General features: G+C 41.8%; 1 protein-coding gene across 2 annotated transcripts in view; it reads right to left on the minus strand.

The window, feature by feature from the left end:
- LOC115175584 (CUB and sushi domain-containing protein 3) overlaps positions 1-18562 on the minus strand; it is a 670680-nt gene that overhangs the window by 341501 nt on the left and 310617 nt on the right. For both annotated transcript variants that reach the window (XM_029734929.1, XM_029734928.1), the window contains 3 exons: positions 12927-13004; positions 3435-3522; positions 1443-1567 (listed from right to left, as the gene is read on the minus strand). In XM_029734929.1, coding sequence (XP_029590789.1) covers positions 1443-1567; positions 3435-3522; positions 12927-13004 — 291 coding nt within the window. The remainder of the gene's footprint in view (positions 1-1442; positions 1568-3434; positions 3523-12926; positions 13005-18562) is intronic.

An 18562-nucleotide genomic window follows, 5' to 3' on the forward strand; every position in this document is an offset into this window, starting at 1 on the left:
GCTCCTTTGCACCCCATTATTTCTATTTCTACTTTGCATTTTCTTCCACTACAAATCTACCATTCCAGTGTTTTACTTGCTATATTGTATTTACTTTGCCACCATGGCCTTTTTTGCCTTTACCTCCCTTATCTCACCTCATTTGCTCACATTGTATATAGACTTATTTTTCTGCTGTATTATTGACTGTATGTTTGTTTTACTCCATGTGTAACTCTGTCTTGTTGTGTGTCGAACTGCTTTGCTTTATATTGGCCAGGTCGCAATTGTAAATGAGAACTTGTTCTCAACTTGCCTACCTGGTTAAATAAAGGTGAAATAAATAAATAAATAAAAAGAGACAAGCCGATGCAAGGTTGTTATTAGATACACCCCAGAGACATGGGTATCCTGGGGGCATTGATCACGCCGGTCAGTTCCCAGGGTGGCATCACAGTCACACAAGTGACAGGATTCGGCTTAATTGATATCAGCTGTGTTTAATTGATTAGATAATAATGTCTACACATTTTAGGAAAAATAAACAACAGGTGAATGCTTCATTAATGACGGGAGAGACAGGAAGGGAGTGAGAGCTGGGAAAGGGAGTGAAAGAGAGAGAGAGCGGGAGAGGGAGATGGAAGACTTGTCTCCCAATATGATCCAGCAAGACAATAATTATGCCTTGAAGTTGTTGTCCATTGCCGCGTCAACTAATTTCAGTACCTAATTACTTATAATTAAACTCTGCCTGAAATACTAGAACATTTTCTTAATTTCATTGTTTGCCCGGCTGGATAGCACAACCTGAGGATGGCTCTGATGGATGAATGTATGATGGCTGAATGGATGAAGACGCTTTAAATGTTACAGACACAGTATAATTTTACTTTGTACTATGCTACATTTACTGATCTGCAAAGTGGGTCGTCCTAACCACTCCGGAGGCCTCACAGGGGCCTGGGATAGGATTGGTTGATCAATGTGTGTGTCACCATCAAAATGGACCACGATTGGTTGATGAATGTATGTGTGTCACAAAAAAGGACCAGGCCCACAGGTGGCCCAGCTACCTCTAATAACCTGTCTGCTTGTCACACCGACCCTCCCCTGTGGTAACACTAACTAATCAAACCTCAGCATGTCTCTGATCCACTGTTGAACATCATGAACATTACACAGAATCCCAAATTATATTTCAAATCAATCTCCCAGCAAAACCAAGCCACCAAAATGTCGCTCAGATGAAAATGACAAAGTACTCTGACATTTCCATGAGGGCTCCATATCTATATTCTCAATGAATTTTGGGACCCAGGAGCCATGCACTGCGTCCTAAATATAGTTTGCTGCTTTTGACCAGCCCCCTATGGGCCCTTGTCAAAAGTAGTGCACTAAATAAGCAATAGGGTGCCATTTGGGGCCCAGGAGCATGCAGGCAGTTGCCAGGAGTGCTAACTGACCTTTGCAGACGGGGCGGTGGTCACTCCAGGCAGCAAACACCTCGGCCACCCTCTGACAGGTGATGGTCTTGGAGCCTTGGAGCACGTGGTCCTCATTACAGAGGAACTGGACGGTGGCTCCGATACTGTTGTTGGGAGACAGGGAACACAGACAGGCAGACACACATATACAGCCACATTCGCACATGCACACATACACACACACACATGCACACGCACGCACGCACACACACACACACACACACACACACACACACACACACACACACACACACACACACACACACACACACACACACACACACACACACAGGAGTGTTACTACATTACATACTGTAGAAACACATGAAGTATAGGACTATCTGTGCACATTAAACAGTAATTAAAAACAGATTCCCTCTAGGACCATGTGATATTGGAATATAGGGCTTTTTAACACAACAAAGCCAAATACTGTAAATGAACTGAAAGTATTGATATACCGCTAATGTGTGTTATTGAACTACAAACATCTTATACCTCAAAATACATCTGCAAGTAATCTCATCTTTGATTTTCCTACACAGTAAAAAAAAAAGCCTGGTTTGAAAGGCCTTTGATTTGTTTGAAGCTCAAACTCGGGGCTCGGTTGACATAATCTGATATCATTCAGAGGAAATGGTTCCAGAAACTATTCACCCTGTTTAGATGAACACAAACACGATCCAAAGGGGAAAATTGCAACTCACACTCAAGCAATTGTATGATATTCTGAAATGGGCATGTTTCCCACTACACGTTACAGAGAAATAAGCCATAACATGAAAGTTAAAGTCATTGTTTTCTCGTTGGCATCTCTTAGCTTTCTTCAAATAGAATACCATCTCCACTGCCATCATCACAGTTAAAATCATCAGGGCCCGTATTTATAAAGAGTCTCAGAGTAGGAGTAGGACAGCAGCCTAAGGCACTGCATCTCAGTGCTAAAGGTGTCACTACAGACCCTGGTTTGATTCCAGGCTGTATCACATCCGGCTTTTATTGGGAGTCCCATTGGGTGGCGCACAATTTGCCCAGCATCGTCCAGGTTAGGGTTTGGTGGGGGTAGACCGTCATTGTAAATAAGAATTTGTTCTTTACTTGTTTGCCTAGTTAAATAAAGGTAAAAAAATAAACTATGATTATGTCCATTCATTATAATCTAAAAAGCTAAACTGATCCTAGATCAGTACTCCTACCCTAAGACACCTTATGATTACAGGCCCTGAGCTCAATATTAACCTAGGTTTTGCACACATTGAGCTGCTGCTGACAATATTCCACAGTGAAGTGGTGTGTGTGACATTGAATGAACACTTAAAGATGAGAGGAGAAGTGATTCCTATTCAGGTGGAGCGATACTAGAGACTAGTGTCATATTCAGGTTGAAATGTATTACTGGTGTGTGTCACGCTCATGACACTGCACTCATAATGACACCAGAGTACCTTCCTTCTACAATCAATGTCCAGTGTCCTTCCACTTTCATTGACAGGCGATATGGCCCTCGGAGAATATTCATGTTAACAGCTGTAGGCTGTTTGTTTTGACTTCATCTGCTTTGTCTATACTGGGCATATATATAACTCATAAATAATATAGTATTTGTTACTTTTTGTATTGTTCTTTATAGTTGTGGTGGGAAAAAAAACTCTGATCAGTATGTTCTCCAACACATTGCAACGTGCAAGCCACATGAGAGGTGCCTAGGGTTGCAAAATTCCTGTAACCTTCGTAAAATTCCCTGGTTTTGCAGCAATCCCGAGTGGAGGAGATTTCCTGCTTATTCCCTTCTGATTCCAGGAATTTTCCACTCAGGATTTCTGGGAAACATGGGAATTTTGGGAAAGTTCCAGGAATTTTGCAACCCTAGAGATGCCTTGCCACAGGCTTTGCAAATCCAGTGTCCTGTCTCTCAGGGCCCAGTGGGTGCTATGTCAGTAAGGGTCCATTCTTCACCCCAACATGACCTACCTAAAGTCGGAGCCCACCCTCTTGCCGTTCTCTGGTTCCCCCGGGTCAGGACAGGAGTTGGACGCCTGCTTGATGCCCCCCTCATTCACTGGACAGGGGAGATAAGAGCAGAGCATTATGATATATACAGAAGAGCAGCCGGAGAGGGCCAGAGAAAGAGGACAAGGCTCTCATGCTGGCCCTGTGCCTCTGTTCTTATACAACAGCCACCACACCAACACTCAGCATGTACAGGGTGTTAGGTGCACAGCAAGATGGGGGAGGAGATGGGACAGGTACCACACCAACATGCATCATGTACGGGGTGTTAGGTGCACAGCAAGATGGTGGAGGAGCAACAAGATCTCATAGTTTCCCTTCGAAATTCGACATATAATGGATGAATGTCTATTTTTGATGCATTCATTCTGCATGGTTACTGGGTTAAAACAGAAACAACTCAAAGGTTAACAGTTTAGGCATTAATTCTGAGTGGTTTAGTTTGGGGAAGGCTTAAAATGAAATAATTTAAAACTACGCACCATTAACATAATTTATCATCAACTGTTCTCACGGCTTGCTAGGGCATTGAGAACTGCGGTGGTGCAGTGGTCTAAGCAGTAACCTCTTGCTCTGAGCATCATCAGTTTGCGCCTAGTGCTGGGCAATCTATCGACATTCTCACAACCTTTTCAAACGTCCGAAATTACATGATTGTGATTCATTTGGATCACTTTCCATCTGAGGCAGAGAGTGGCATGTCAGTTTTCATTTTCCCTGTGACTGCGCCACACTCACAGCATGGCCATTAATATTATCCACAAACCATGGTCTGACTGGAGGGAGGAGGGGAAGGAAGGGGAGGGGAGAGGAGGGCTAGTGTCTACACCAAGCTAATTACAGACCAATGCTGTGGACCACATCTGACCATGCATCTCAATGTTTTAGAGGTGGTTATGACTGTATAAAGCCAGCTCCAGCAGCCCATTGTTCACTGTCTCAAAGACCTGTCTTTTCAGGAGAAAATAACAGATTTAAATGCTTGTCAGGGACCAGACTTTAGTCCGGAGGGGTAGGAAGTATTTTGTAATATTTTTGAAATTCAGGTAAATATATAAACCACAGTCAAAATGAATGAGTATTTTGTGTGGCTAGCTAGGCACCTCTTTCTAAGAGACGTGTACTTCCAACATAGTGCTATCTCTGTCGTAAACTATGTCCATTTACATCTATTCCTTGTTTCCAAATTAGCTCTGTCGCGTTAAGACAAGCACACTCAAGTCTTGCCACATTTAGACTTCCTAACAGGAACCCAGTCTTCTATGCTGTTCTTCCAGCCGTTCTGTCCTCTCTATCTTCAACTGCACAGATGGTGTCCATTACTATTGATGTGTCATGTGGCACGACATCAACACTCAGCTGAGTGCTGTTTATCAAATCCACCAGTCCTAGCTCCATCTCTTGGTCTTGTTTACCGGCTGCCTAATGGAGGATGCCAGTACATAGGGTCAGATAGCAAATAGCTAGCTTGCATAATGCATAATGCTAGGCTGGCTGGATGGGGAATTAGATGACTGATGATCAGTGGCTGGGTGTACCACACAATGGCTAGCATCACAAATGGTATTCTATTCCTACTTTTGATCGGAACCCTATGGGTCCTGGTCAAAAAGAGTGCACTACAATATGGTTTCATTTGGGACGTACCCGGGACGTATCCAGATTCCTAATTCCTATTTAATTTCCATTGGGTTTAGTTTGAGGAGCTGAAGTTGAAGACAGGAACCAATAGGACAGCAGGCAGAGCGGAGGGAGCACACAGGTATTTAATAGAAGGAAGATCCATGACACTTTAACGTTTAGGGACTGTAATGAAATTGACTGGAGCTCAGTGTCTTACACAATAATACTTTCTCAAAATCTCAGCGGGGGAGGAGTTGATAGTGAGGAAAGATAAAGAGAGATTGTGTTAAAGGGAAGTAGGCTAGATTGATACTGGGGAAAGATAGAGAGAGATTATGCTAAAGAGCAGTAGGCCAGATTGATAGTGGGGAAAGATAGAGAGAGATTATGTTAAAGGGTAGTAGGCCATATTCAAACCTATGTATCGACACTGTAGACATGTGTTTCGGAGGCTATACACATTACCGCTAGACCAACCAGGCTACAAAATAAGTTTATATTTTATATAGTATATCTCCTTGTGACCAGCAAAACAACAGAGACAGCAGACAAGAAAAAATGAATGGTGAAATGTAGGAATATGCAATGAGCTGCACAGCACAAGAATGAAAACAATTAAAAGTATTTGATAGATTGTGCATCACAGGAAAACGATGTTTCTCCCTGCTGAATAAGTGGGTGTGGCTTCACTGGCTTTCTGAAGTAGAATATGCTAAGAAACGACATTATACATTTTTTCATTAGTGTGTAGGCGTATTGGATACTTGTATGTATATGTGAGTTCAAAAGGTGTATGTATGTTTGGTGGATAGGGCTGTTAATTAGATCTGTTGTATGTACTGTAGGCCTATATTCTTTGTTGCTTTGTTGAGATTAGTTTGACCGTTGGATATATCTCTCAGGAGCCATCTGGCATAGTGTAGGCTACATAGTGTGATATACAGAGAATGGCAAAGGCCTGAACGACTAATTGACTAAGAAACACTGCGGGAATTCTTGAGGATATATGTCTTCATGAACCAGGACATTAAATCATGAGACAAGGGCCTAATGTATATGCATTAGCTATAAATGTTCAGAAGGAACGCATTTACTTCTTAATGATTAGTGTAAATACTGTTTTACCTTCGATGACTATGTAACCTCTGTAAATGACAGCTGCAAACTTTGTACTGGTGTCTTATCTTATATACAATCTATAATCCTTTATAGAGTAGAGTTAGACCAGACTGGGTCGTTCACTGTTTCTTACTTTAACAGTGTTTTAAGAGAGGCCCCAGTGCCTACTTCAGATATTTACGATGGCCATTCGTGTCGCTTCTGACTTCTGAGTAAATGTCAGATATCTAAAATGGGTGAACATAAAAACAAATCAGCATGAAGCAAACCTGCTGATGGGATAATGGGGAAAACAAACAAAACAGATAGAAAGACTATCATTATTCAAGAACATTTTAGGAACTATAGACAATAAAATAAAAGCTTTTTTGTATACAGTACCAGCCAAGTTTGGACACACCGACTCATTTTAATTTGTTTAACACTTTCTTGGTTACTACATGATTCCATAAGTGTTATTTCATAGTTTTGATGTCTTCACTATTATTCTACAATGTAGCAAATAGTAAAAGCAAAGACAAACCCTTGAAAGAGTAGGTGAGTCCAAACTGTTGACCGGTACTGTAGAAATGGAGATGGATTCCATAAATACACATAAACAGTGAACACACGGACATGCACACACACACACACACACACACACACACACACACACACACAAACAAACAAACCCAGCAAAAGGCAGTCTTATTTTGGCTTTTCCGCAGCTACTTTACTTTGCCCTAAAATGTTCTCCTTTCAAAGCGGCAGCAGCAGCATGTCAGTGCGCTTGACAGCTGAGAGGAGGATATGTTTACACTACTGCCTCCCTCTAGGTCAGTAAGCTGCTGGAGAAAGCCCAAAATACTCCCTGGAAGTAGCAGTCAGTGTCAAACTAACACAGCAGGCGTAAAAGAATACGCCTGAACGGAGTCTCCACCTCCGTTTTTCAGCAGAAAAGGAAGCTAAGTTGAATTAGTTGTATCCCTGAAATCCAGATACATCTGGTTGTTGGCAACTCAGCTAAGGGTGGTGTCAGCCAAGAAACAAACCCAAAACACTCACTACACATAGAATACGATTGTCTTTTTTCCAAGTCTAAATACATCTACCTTTAAAAATAATGATGGTGAGAAATGGTTCCCCTTTGGGGATGACTGAGGATTGCTGTGATTGTTGATTGTTGCATTCTGTTGCTTTATTGTCCAAATGAGCAATACATTATCAATGTTCTGTATGTACACTGCTCAGAAAATAAAGGGAACACTTAAACAACACAATGTAACTCCAAGTCAATCACACTTCTGTGAAATCAAACTGTACACTTAGGAAGCAAAACTGATTGACAATAAATGTCACATGCTGTTGTGCAAATGGAATAGACAACAGGTGGAAATTATAGGCAATTAGCAAGACACCCCCAATAAAGGAGTGGTTCTACAGGTGGTGACCACAGACCACTTCTCAGTTCCCATGCTTCCTGGCTGATGTTTTGGTCACTTTTGAATGCTGGCAGTGCTTTCACTCTAGTGGTAGCATGAGACGGAGTCTACAACCCACACAAGTGGCTCAGATAGTGCAGCTCATCCAGGATGGCACATCAATGCGAGCTGTGGCAAGAAGGTTTGCTGTGTCTGTCAGCGTAGTGTCCAGAGCATGGAGGCGCTACCAGGAGACAGTCCAGTACATCAAGAGACGTGGAGGAGGCCATAGGAGGGCAACAACCCAGCAGCAGGACCGCTACCTCCGCCTTTGTGCAAGGAGGAGCAGGAGGAGCACTGCCAGAGCCCTGCAAAATGACCTCCAGCAGGCCACAAATGTGCATGTGTCTGCTCAAACAGTCAGAAACAGACTCCATGAGGGTGGTATGAGAGCCCGACGTCCACGGGTGGGGGTTGTGCTTACAGCCCAACACCGTGCAGGACGTTTGGCATTTGCCAGAGAACACCAAGATTGGCAAATTCGCCACTGGCGCCCTGTGCTCTTCACAGATGAAAGCAGGTTCACACTGAGCACATGTGACAGACGTGACAGAGTCTGGAGACGCCGTGGAGAACGTTCTGCTGCCTGAAACATCCTCCAGCATGACCGGTTTGGCGGTGGGTCAGTCATGGTGTGGGGTGGCATTTCTTTGGGGGGCCGCACAGCCCTCCATGTGCTCGCCAGAGGTAGCCTGTCTGCCATTAGGTACCGAGATGAGATCCTCAGACCCCTTGTGAGACCATATGCTGGTGCGGTTGGCCCTGGGTTCCTCCTAATGCAAGACAATGCTAGACCTCATGTGGCTGGAGTGTGTCAGCAGTTCCTGCAAGAGGAAGGCATTGATGCTATGGACTGGCCCGCCCGTTCCCCAGACCTGAATCCAATTGAGCACATCTGGGACATCATGTCTCGCTCCATCCACCAACACCACGTTGCACCACAGACTGTCCAGGAGTTGGTGGATGCTTTAGTCCAGGTCTGGGAGGAGATCCCTCAGGAGACCATCCGCCACCTCATCAGGAGCATGCCCAGGCGTTGTAGGGAGGTCATACAGGCACGTGGAGGCCACACACACTACTGAGCCTCATTTTGACTTGTTTTAAGGACATTGCATCAAAGTTGGATCAGCCTGTAGTGTGGTTTTCCAATTTAATTTTGAGTGTGACTCCAAATCCAAACCTCCATGGGTTGAACAATTGGATTTCCATTGATTATTTTTGTGTGATTTTGTTGTCAGCACATTCAACTATGTAAAGAAAAAAGTATTTAATAAGATTATTTCATTCATTCAGATTTGTTATTTTAGTGTTCCCTTTATTTTTTTGAGTAGTGTATATTTTATACAGCCATCAGTCATACCTAAAATGAGCACTCTGGGATTTGAAAAAAACAACGAAGCAGTTAGCCCGCCCCCTTTTTTGGGGAAATCATTCATTTAAAAGTTCAAAGGATGTAACAATCACAGATTGCCCATTAGTTTTGTATTTTATTTTGTAGGGTAAAGGAGAGCAGGATCCTCTATCTATGGCTGTCAGTGTTTCTTAATGTTATGTCTATCAATGTTATGTTTCTTGTCGCATGAGCGCATCACAACATGACCTAAAGAAAACAGCGATGATTTAAAAATGCCAGGAGAATAGTTCTGGGGTCTCATGTATGATGGATGACGCATGGCACAAGACAAAGAGAGGAAAGACAGATTTTCTGTTCAGTTGATTACAGAGGGTCATTCAAGACTCTTCTTCCCTCAGTGCGTCTCAAATGGCACCCTATTCCCCATATAGTGCACTACCTTTGACCAGAGCGGGCCCTAGGTCAATAGCAGTGTCCTATATAGGGAATAGGGTGCCGTTTTGGACACAAGCCCTCTCTGTATAAGCTTCAGTGCTGGGACGCCAGCTCCCTGTTTTCACCATCCGTCACTTTGGAAAGCAGTTCTAAAACGACAGGTTTCGCCACATGAAATTTCGGCACACTCCATCGAGTCCCTCCCTTCACCACCAGAACAATTTGTCAGCTATGTTTAGAGAAGTTGCCTCTTATTCCCGCAGAGAAGTCCAGCGAAGTGTGAAACCCAAGGGGGTTTGAACCTCAGTACCGTACTTAGACAGGCTGGCAGTGAGTAGTCAGTCAAACACACACACACACAGCCAACCAACCAACTCACCTGTTACACCAGACTCAATCCTGTCACACGTTTCAATGTACAGTCACTCATTTATCATTCACACAAAGACAGACCTCAGAAAGCTGTGTACAACATGGACAAAAGACTCCCTAGGGTCCAGTTCTCATCACATTGCCTGGTTTATTGATGATTGGATTTGGAGTGAGTAGGAGTCTTTCTCCCGTCAAGTGGAAGGAAGCCATGCGTCTTGTCATGCCCTTGATTAACAATTTAGTTGCTTTTCAAGTTATTCCAGAGTACTTCTAGGAAGCCGTATATACTGCAGTATGCAGTGGAGGGCCTACAACTTTGCCGGGGGGGGGGGGGGGGGCATTCGGCCAAATGGGCCATTGTAGTGTTGCTAACTGGGTATAAGAACACTTATTCAGTTCATACATTAGTATGTTTAAGCACTACAGTGTTTACTGTTTCTGTTTACTTTCTCTGTGTATAATATTGATGTAAATGAAAGATAAGTAGCATTCGAAGAACAGTGTTTTGTTCTTTGGGGATTTTTCAGTTTCGTCATATTTGTATAAATGCATTAATACAGCAAAGCATGTCTCTGTGAATACATTTAACTGATTGCTCATGCTCTAATGTGGATTTAATAACATGCAATATGGCACAGCCCAAAAACAGCAAACAAACACGCAGCGATGACATGCACACATGCCTAAGAGGACAGCGAGGACTATGGGAATCCTGGTTATTTTCTTCGTCTTCTATTTCATACAAAATTGTCACTGAATATGAGTGAAAATCCAAATTGGTGTCGAAAAGGCTGCATTGCTCAAAAGCACTGTTTTGACAGGAGCTTTTTCGCAATAGCCCTAACATTAAATATAACCGATAATTTTCGTTGCAGACCCTTTATAAAATCATGAAAATGCAAATATGTTGTTGTGCAACAATACATTGCTCTTACCTTGAGCAAGGCACTTAACCCTAACTGCTCCTATAAGGCGCTCTGCATTACACATAGAGTCAGTTGAACATGTTGTCTTTTGAGACTTTGCACAGTATTAGTGGTGCAAGCTCTTCAAGTAGACAAAAACAAATCTGTCCATTCGTGAAGTGCCTTTGTTCAGTGTAGATGGACAAATCAGTATGCTAAAAAATGTGGACAACATTAATTGTATGGACAGTGTCAAGTACACATACTGAACAAGATGGTTTCAGGTAAACAAAATGCTTCATAAGAATAGAATGAAACATTCATTAATGCACTCATAAAACATCAAATTAAGAGCATTCCATATTTTTGCTAACATCGAAATGCCCTTGAGCATACCTAGCTCATCATGACAGATAACCATTCCCCAAGACATATCGGTCAAAAACACGAGTGTCACTGTGTCACACCTACTCCTGCTCCCCCTCTCCGGCACTAGACGTCACCGGTCTACTAACTACCGGTCCTGGCAACCATCATTATGTACACCTGCTCCCAATCGTTACACACACTTGGACCTCATCTTCACCTTGATTGCTCTCCCTTTATTTAGCCCTCAGTAGCCTTAGTCATCAGGCAGTAGTGGTTTTGTTCACGTTCAGTGCGCTTCTCCTGTTTTGTTTATCTGCCTTATTCTTATGATTAAACTTACCTTCTGCACCTGCTTCCTGACTCCCAGCATATACGTTACACACTGACTAGATTTTTGTTGTTATCTAGGTCTTTAATTAAAAACCCTGCGGCCGTCAATAATTTGTACTTTGTTGATCAGGATTCCATCAATTTAAGATGCTTCCCAAGTCAGAGGTTTTTCGGTTTTTCCCTCCCAGAGTTGGCCCGCGGATTCGATAATAAGGGAAATTGCATCGACTACCCAGTCTGAGGAGTGGAATGCATCCCTAATATCAGATAATTCAAATCAATATTGCATATGCTACACCTTGGAACAGGCTTTAAGCGACATCGACTCACACACGTGCACTGTAGCACAGGACGGCCAGAGCTCAAGAGTGCATTATTCACCAGAACACTAATAACATTCATTAATTTATCATTTATCTTCCTATCCACACAAACACATATAGCTAACTTGACTCAAGCGTTTCTGTTTATTAACTCTGTCGTCTTTGACACACGTATGACTTGGTAGTACCACAGCTGAGCTTTGGGTTCATTGTGAGGTCATGGCACGTTAATATAGTGATATACCGTGCTAAAATACAGTTGGATTATACTGCAACACAGATGGTCACGACAAAACTACTCAATTCTTGCATTGAAACCTAGGATGCTGCTGAGGGTACTTATCGTTTAATACAGAGAACGTCCTTGTGATAGAGCCAATGCCCTCGTAATACAATTGATACACAAACAATATGTGTGATTCACACAGAGTTAATCTGAGCTTGCTTGATTCATTTTGCACATCTTTCTTAATTAATTCAGCCTGCAGGGTCTGCAAATGAAAATTAGGAACAGTGGCTTCCCCTGGCTAGTTAGCCATTGTGACCTAATCATCAAACAGAATTATTATTATTGTTTTTGGAATATCTTCTTGATGGCATGAAGCCAATCATTTGGGTTTTGGATGGTGGTGTAACTCCAGGATTGCACATCAACTCAGTGGCCTTGTGGTTAATGTACATCCTGAGATTAGGAGGTTGTGGGTTTGATCCCTGCTTTAGTCATACCAAAAATGTGGCCAGATGCCGCTCTTCTTGAGTCATATCAAAATGAGGCCAGATGCCTCTCTTCTTTGCACTCAGCATTAAGGAGATGGATTTGGGATAAGGCCCTGTGATAGACTAGTGTCCTGTCCAGGGGGTGTACTCTCTCCTGCCAGATTAGCTGTTCTGGCTCGGACAAGGAAACCTTCATCCACCAGGATTGCACAGTGCACATATGCCTTATCATTATTGATGCTGCACAAGACCAATGGTTATTGATTCAAGGCATGATGAGTGGGCTGGGGGACTGATCGTGCATTCAACAGGTTACGATGTCCAAACAAAGCAATGACCAAATTATTGAAAACATGAAACACATCGACAAACAAACACGCACAAGCACACACGGGAAAACAGAAATCACAGATTTACCATAACAGAGTAACAAAGGGTAGACTCACAGATAGAAAACTTGTTGCTGTTGTCTTTTCCTGGGAATAATTTTACTCCTCTAGATTTAAAGTCTACAGACCTTTTCACTAGTTAAAGAGAAAACAAAAACATGAAATCAGGTAAAACAGGTTCCAAATAAACTGATCAGCATTGAAAACCAAGAAACCCATCCCCCAAGCTTATGAAGAAGAGCACAAATCATAGCAGCAGCAGGTAACAACAAAGGATAATGTGCAGAAATAAAATAGGCAAGCTAAAATGAAAAGATAAAAGAAGAGGAGGAGAAAGATATTAATATATAAGTAGCCTACAGGGCTTCTGTTCATTTGTCAACCTTGAAATTATTGTGTGTGTGGGGGGGGGGGGGGGGGGGGGGTTTGTAGGACGGCAGACCAGACCAGGGTAGAGTACAGCAGCCAATATGGATCAGCCTTTAGCCACAATCCTCAGAAAAGTCTTCAGGGCAGAAGACTTCAAGGTTTTTTTTGCAACAGAATGGCCGATTTGTTACACCGCAGAATGGCACGTCGGGACATAACAGTGCAGACGTCCACGCACATGCAGAAACACACACACACACACACACACACACACACACACACACACACACACACACACACACACACACACACACACACTGCCCCTGAGCAAAATAGGGATTTTCAGGTGTTGTGCTGGAGGCTTTCATCACTATTTCAGCTCATTTGAACAGAAGCCCTGTGAGGAATGACAAGCGTAATAATAATAATAACAATAATAATAATAATAACAACAGGATCACATTCAACATGTGTAAAAACATCATGATAAATGTTTTCTTTTCCAAAACAGTATGCGTTCAAAAACCCCAAACATCTATCATTACATATTTAACGCTTTTGTTAAAAAGTACCCATGGATTCACTGTCAGATATAACATGGGATGATGAAGGATTACATTAGGATATGGAAAATAGGTGGGATAAGAAGCATGTAGCATTGTGTGAGGCTGTGGAGGCTCTCACTCACTCACTCACTCACTCACTCACTCACTCACTCACTCACTCACTCACTCACTCACTCACTCACTCACTCACTCACTCACTCACTCACTCACTCACTCACTCACTCACTCACTCACTCACTCACTCACTCACTCACTCACTCACTCACTCACTCACTCACTCACTCACTCACTCACTCACTCACTCACTCACTCACTCACTCACTCACTCACTCACTCACTCACTCACTCTCTCACTCACTCACTCACTCACTCACTCTCTCATCTCACTCACTCTCTCTCTCTCTCTCTCCTCTCTCTCTCTCTCTCTCTCTCTCTCTCTCTCTCCTCCTCTCTCTCTCTCTCTCTCTCTCTCTCTCTCTCTCTCTCTCTCTCTCTCTCTCTCTCTCTCTCTCTCTCTCTCTCTCTCTCTCTCTCTCTCTCTCTCTCTCTCTCTCTCTCTCTCTCTCTCTCCTCTCTCTCTCTCTCTCTCTCTCTCTCTCTCTCTCTCTCTCTCTCTCTCTCTCTCTCTCTCTCTCTCTCTCTCTCTCTCTCTCTCTCTCTCTCTCTCTCTCTCTCTCTCTCTCTCTCTCTCATATGGTTCCGTAGTTCAGGGCAACCCTCACAGCCTCACACATTTAACACAGAAAGGTACACTAGCACATTGACATTGGCTTCACTGATTCAGCTTGTCCGTAAAAAAATATGAGAATCTTTTTTTTTTTAATATAGAGCTCAGTCATTCTTAACATCTTGATCCAAAGATGAAGTCTGGGGTGAAATTCATTATGATATGTCCATACATGTTTCACTGAATGACAGAATGAGAGGCGCAACGGTTTTTGACAACTGCCAGTTGTCTTTCAGAATATTGACATAGAGATGGCTGAGATCTTCATCATGAATGTTGTTCTGGAGGCAGCTCTGAGTGGTCACTAGCTGGCACAGCCACAAAGTCATAAAAGTAATTAAACCTAAACCTAACCTGAACCCTAACCTTAACCACACTGCTAACCCTAATGCCTAACACTAACATTAAATTAAGACCAAAAAGCTAATTTTTACAATATACCCATTTTGACTTTGCAGCTAGCCCACCATGTAGACTCGCTCAGTTCTGCCTCAAGGACAAGACTCATCCCAATACACGTCAACCTGTCCCTTATACTGGGAAAGATTGCATTAAAAACATAATCTTAGAGTTTCAGACATCAAAGGTTGTGTAATTCCGATTATGAGCAGACCAACTTGTGTGGAAAAAGTGTTCAATGCCTAGTTTTCATTTGCATTTCTACGTGAAATAAACTGTGACCATGTCATTGGATTTAGGTAAAAAGTTGGGTGAAAAAAATTAGAAATTCCCTTAATTTTTCTTTGCTATTCCAATCAGTTTTCCATGTTGATTCAACGTCATCACACAGATTTATACTTTTCAACCAGTTTTTGACCAATGGGCAGCTACTGTACAGTATGCTTCAAAGCTTCTGCAGACCTGTGGGTTCATGTTACTACTTGCTTAGATGTTATATTTTCACTTGAAATTCTTCAAAAAGTCCAATGTCCCCAATAGTACCTCATGTCAGAAACAGTGTGTACAGCTGAGAATAACAGAAAGTCATTCAAGCTGGTATTATCGCATATTCAGTTAGAGTGGACAGTACCTCTTCCGTACAAGCAGTGCACAACATGAATAATGGCACAGATGATGGACTCTTTTAATAATGACATGTAATCGACTTACTTAATTATAGTTAATCTGTGAGGGATCTGCCTCTTAATTTACGGGTGACACTTCGATGGTCACCGATGAGCACCACTTGAGCAGCATCATTTGCCATGCTTTAATGTCCTTTCTTTGGATCTGGTTAATTTGCTTTGCGATAAATCAGTCGACGAGTTTCTTTGTGCTGATACAGTATGTAAACTATGTAAGGCTGTGTTTACACAGGCAGCCCAAATTGTGATCATTTTTTCCTCTAATTGGTCTTTTGACCAATTACATCAGATCTTTTCACATCAGATCTTTTTCAGAACTGATCTGATTAGTCAAAAGACCAATTCAAACGCAGCCTTAAAGACCCAAGGCATTCCTCAGGCACTATGTTGGATTGACAAATGGCACCTTCAAACCTGAATGGTTTATTACTCCCATTTTATAGCCCTCTGGTCAGCATTCTTTCATTAATAAATAAAGCCAAAAATTATACATTGATTCCCATGCTGTGCCAGAAGAAGCTAAAATTAGTCAATTTAACCTCTACGGGCCACGGTGGCAGTATTGAGAATTTTGAAAAAAATACGTGCCCATTTTTAACTGCCTCCTACACCAACTCAGAAGCTAGGATATGCATATTATTAACACATTCGGATAGAAAACACTCTGAATTTTCTAAAACAGTTTGAATGGTGTCTGTAAGTATAACAAAACTCATATTGCAGGCAAAAACCTGAGAAAAATAGATTTTAAAAAAATGAGAATTTTGTGGCTGTACTATTTAGTGTCATTGTTTATTAGATACCATAGTGAGAAAGGATTCAGTTCGCAACTCCTACGGATTCCACTAGATGTCAGCGATCTTTATAAAGTTGTTTGAAGCTTCCATGATTAACAGGGAGCAAATAAGAATGCATTGAAGTTGACATCCGTGGGATGTCGTCACTTCCATTATGGCCTGCACCTGCGCAATCATGAGACACGGGACATTTTTCAAAAACGTTTTTCTAGACACAGGTGAGGTCGGGTTGAAACATTACTGATGTTTCACGTTAAAAATGGCTCTAAAGATTGATGCTAAACAACGTTTGACATGTTTGAACAAACATAAATAGATTATTTTTGTAACTTTTTAAACTTTTTGCCGTGACTTCACACACCCCCCCCGCGCTACTTTTTAGTAGCCACCGAAGCGCTAACAACATGGAACAACTTGGAGTTCTTTGGACATCAATTATGAACTTTGTCAAAAGAAACCACATTTGTTGTGGACCTGGAATTCCTGGAACTGCCAATGGATGAAGATAATCAAAGATAATGGATTATTGACAATAGTATTATTGATATGACATGGTTACAAGATGATGCTAAGCTAATTAGGCTAGCTTATTGTTCTTAGCACAGCACCTGGTTTATTGCAACTTGTGATTTCCCAGTAAAGTTATTTTGAAATCTGGCAAGACAGTATCATTTACGAAATGTTAAACTATAATTATTTGAATGACAATATTATAATTTACCAATGTTTTCGAATAGTAATTTTGAAAATTGTAACGTTGTTCACCGGAAGCATTTCAGAGAAGAAAAAAATCAGAATTTCACAGCTACTGTAAAATGCGGTTTTTGGATATAAATATGAACTTGATGGAACAAAAAATGCATGTATTGTATAACATAATGTCCTAGGAGTGTCATCTGATGGAGATTGTCAAAGGTTGGTGCATAATTTTAGCTGGTTTCTGCTTTTGGTGACGCCTGACCTTGAATTGAAAATGGATGTTTGTACTTTTGTGGCTATGTACTGTCCTAACATAATCTAACTTTATGCTTTTGCCGTAAAGCCTCTTTGAAAATCGGACAATGTGGTTAGATTAAGGAGATGTTTATCTTTTAAATGGTGTAAAATAGTTGATTGTTTGAGAAATTGAAATTATTAGATTTTTGATGTTTTGAATTTCCAGCCTTGCTAGCAATCCCGTCTCAGGGTTCATTGCTAACCCGTGGCCTCAACAGGTTTTAAAATTGATTTGCGTTTCTTGTCTTATGCCGACTCGCACAGCTTGCCTATTGGTTGATATCTGCTGTTCAGTCGTGACATTTCGTCATTCATAGAATGATTAAGAAAGGATATGTACGAGGAGGAAGGCAACCATCTCTTATCAAAACATGTCTTTCTAATTTAGCAAATCAAAATGCAGTCTGACTCCAAGACAATGGTTACCTACCAAATCACAGAGCAGTGGTTCCAAACCTTTTTTGTTTACTGTAACACCAACTGAATTTTTCTCTGCCAGGAGTACCCCTGAAGTACCCCCTCATGTGCATTCTAGCAGTAAGCCTATGGTCTCATGAGTCTTCTCAAGTACCCCTAGGGATCCTAGTACCCCTGGTTGGGAACCACTGTCATAGAGCATACATTTAATCAACCATGTGTTTGAGGAATCTATTTTCCACTTGTTTTGTGCTATTTTGACTTTATTGGGGATTTATGAGAATAGAAATGAAAAGCAGTGTGTACTATACTGTACTATAATCTTGCTGCCGGTACTACACTATAACTGGGTGAGACAGAAATATATACAGAGAATTCTGCTGTAGCCTGGCAACCTAGGATTCAATACCTCATTCTACCTTGCCTAAAGGCCACAGGTTAAAGGGCCAATAAAGCCACGTTAGTATTGTAGGAACCTAACTGAACTAGAGCTGTGAGAGGAGGTGGGTTAAAAGAACATAATTGAACTATGGTAGTGAGGGGAGGTAGTTTAACGGTGTGAAGCTGTTAGAAAACCCTTCACTGTAAAAAGGTTAAAGAAATAGGACTTGTAGTAAACTACAACTAGTATTGAGGAGAAAATGGTAGCACTTGGAGCATGGAGTTAAGTGGACAAAGCAAATTCAAGTTGAAATTGGTGCCCGATAACAACTTAAAGAAGCTCTGATCATTCTCT

The sequence above is a fragment of the Salmo trutta genome, chromosome 36, assembly GCF_901001165.1.
Source record: "Salmo trutta chromosome 36, fSalTru1.1, whole genome shotgun sequence".
Lineage (NCBI taxonomy): Eukaryota > Metazoa > Chordata > Actinopteri > Salmoniformes > Salmonidae > Salmo > Salmo trutta.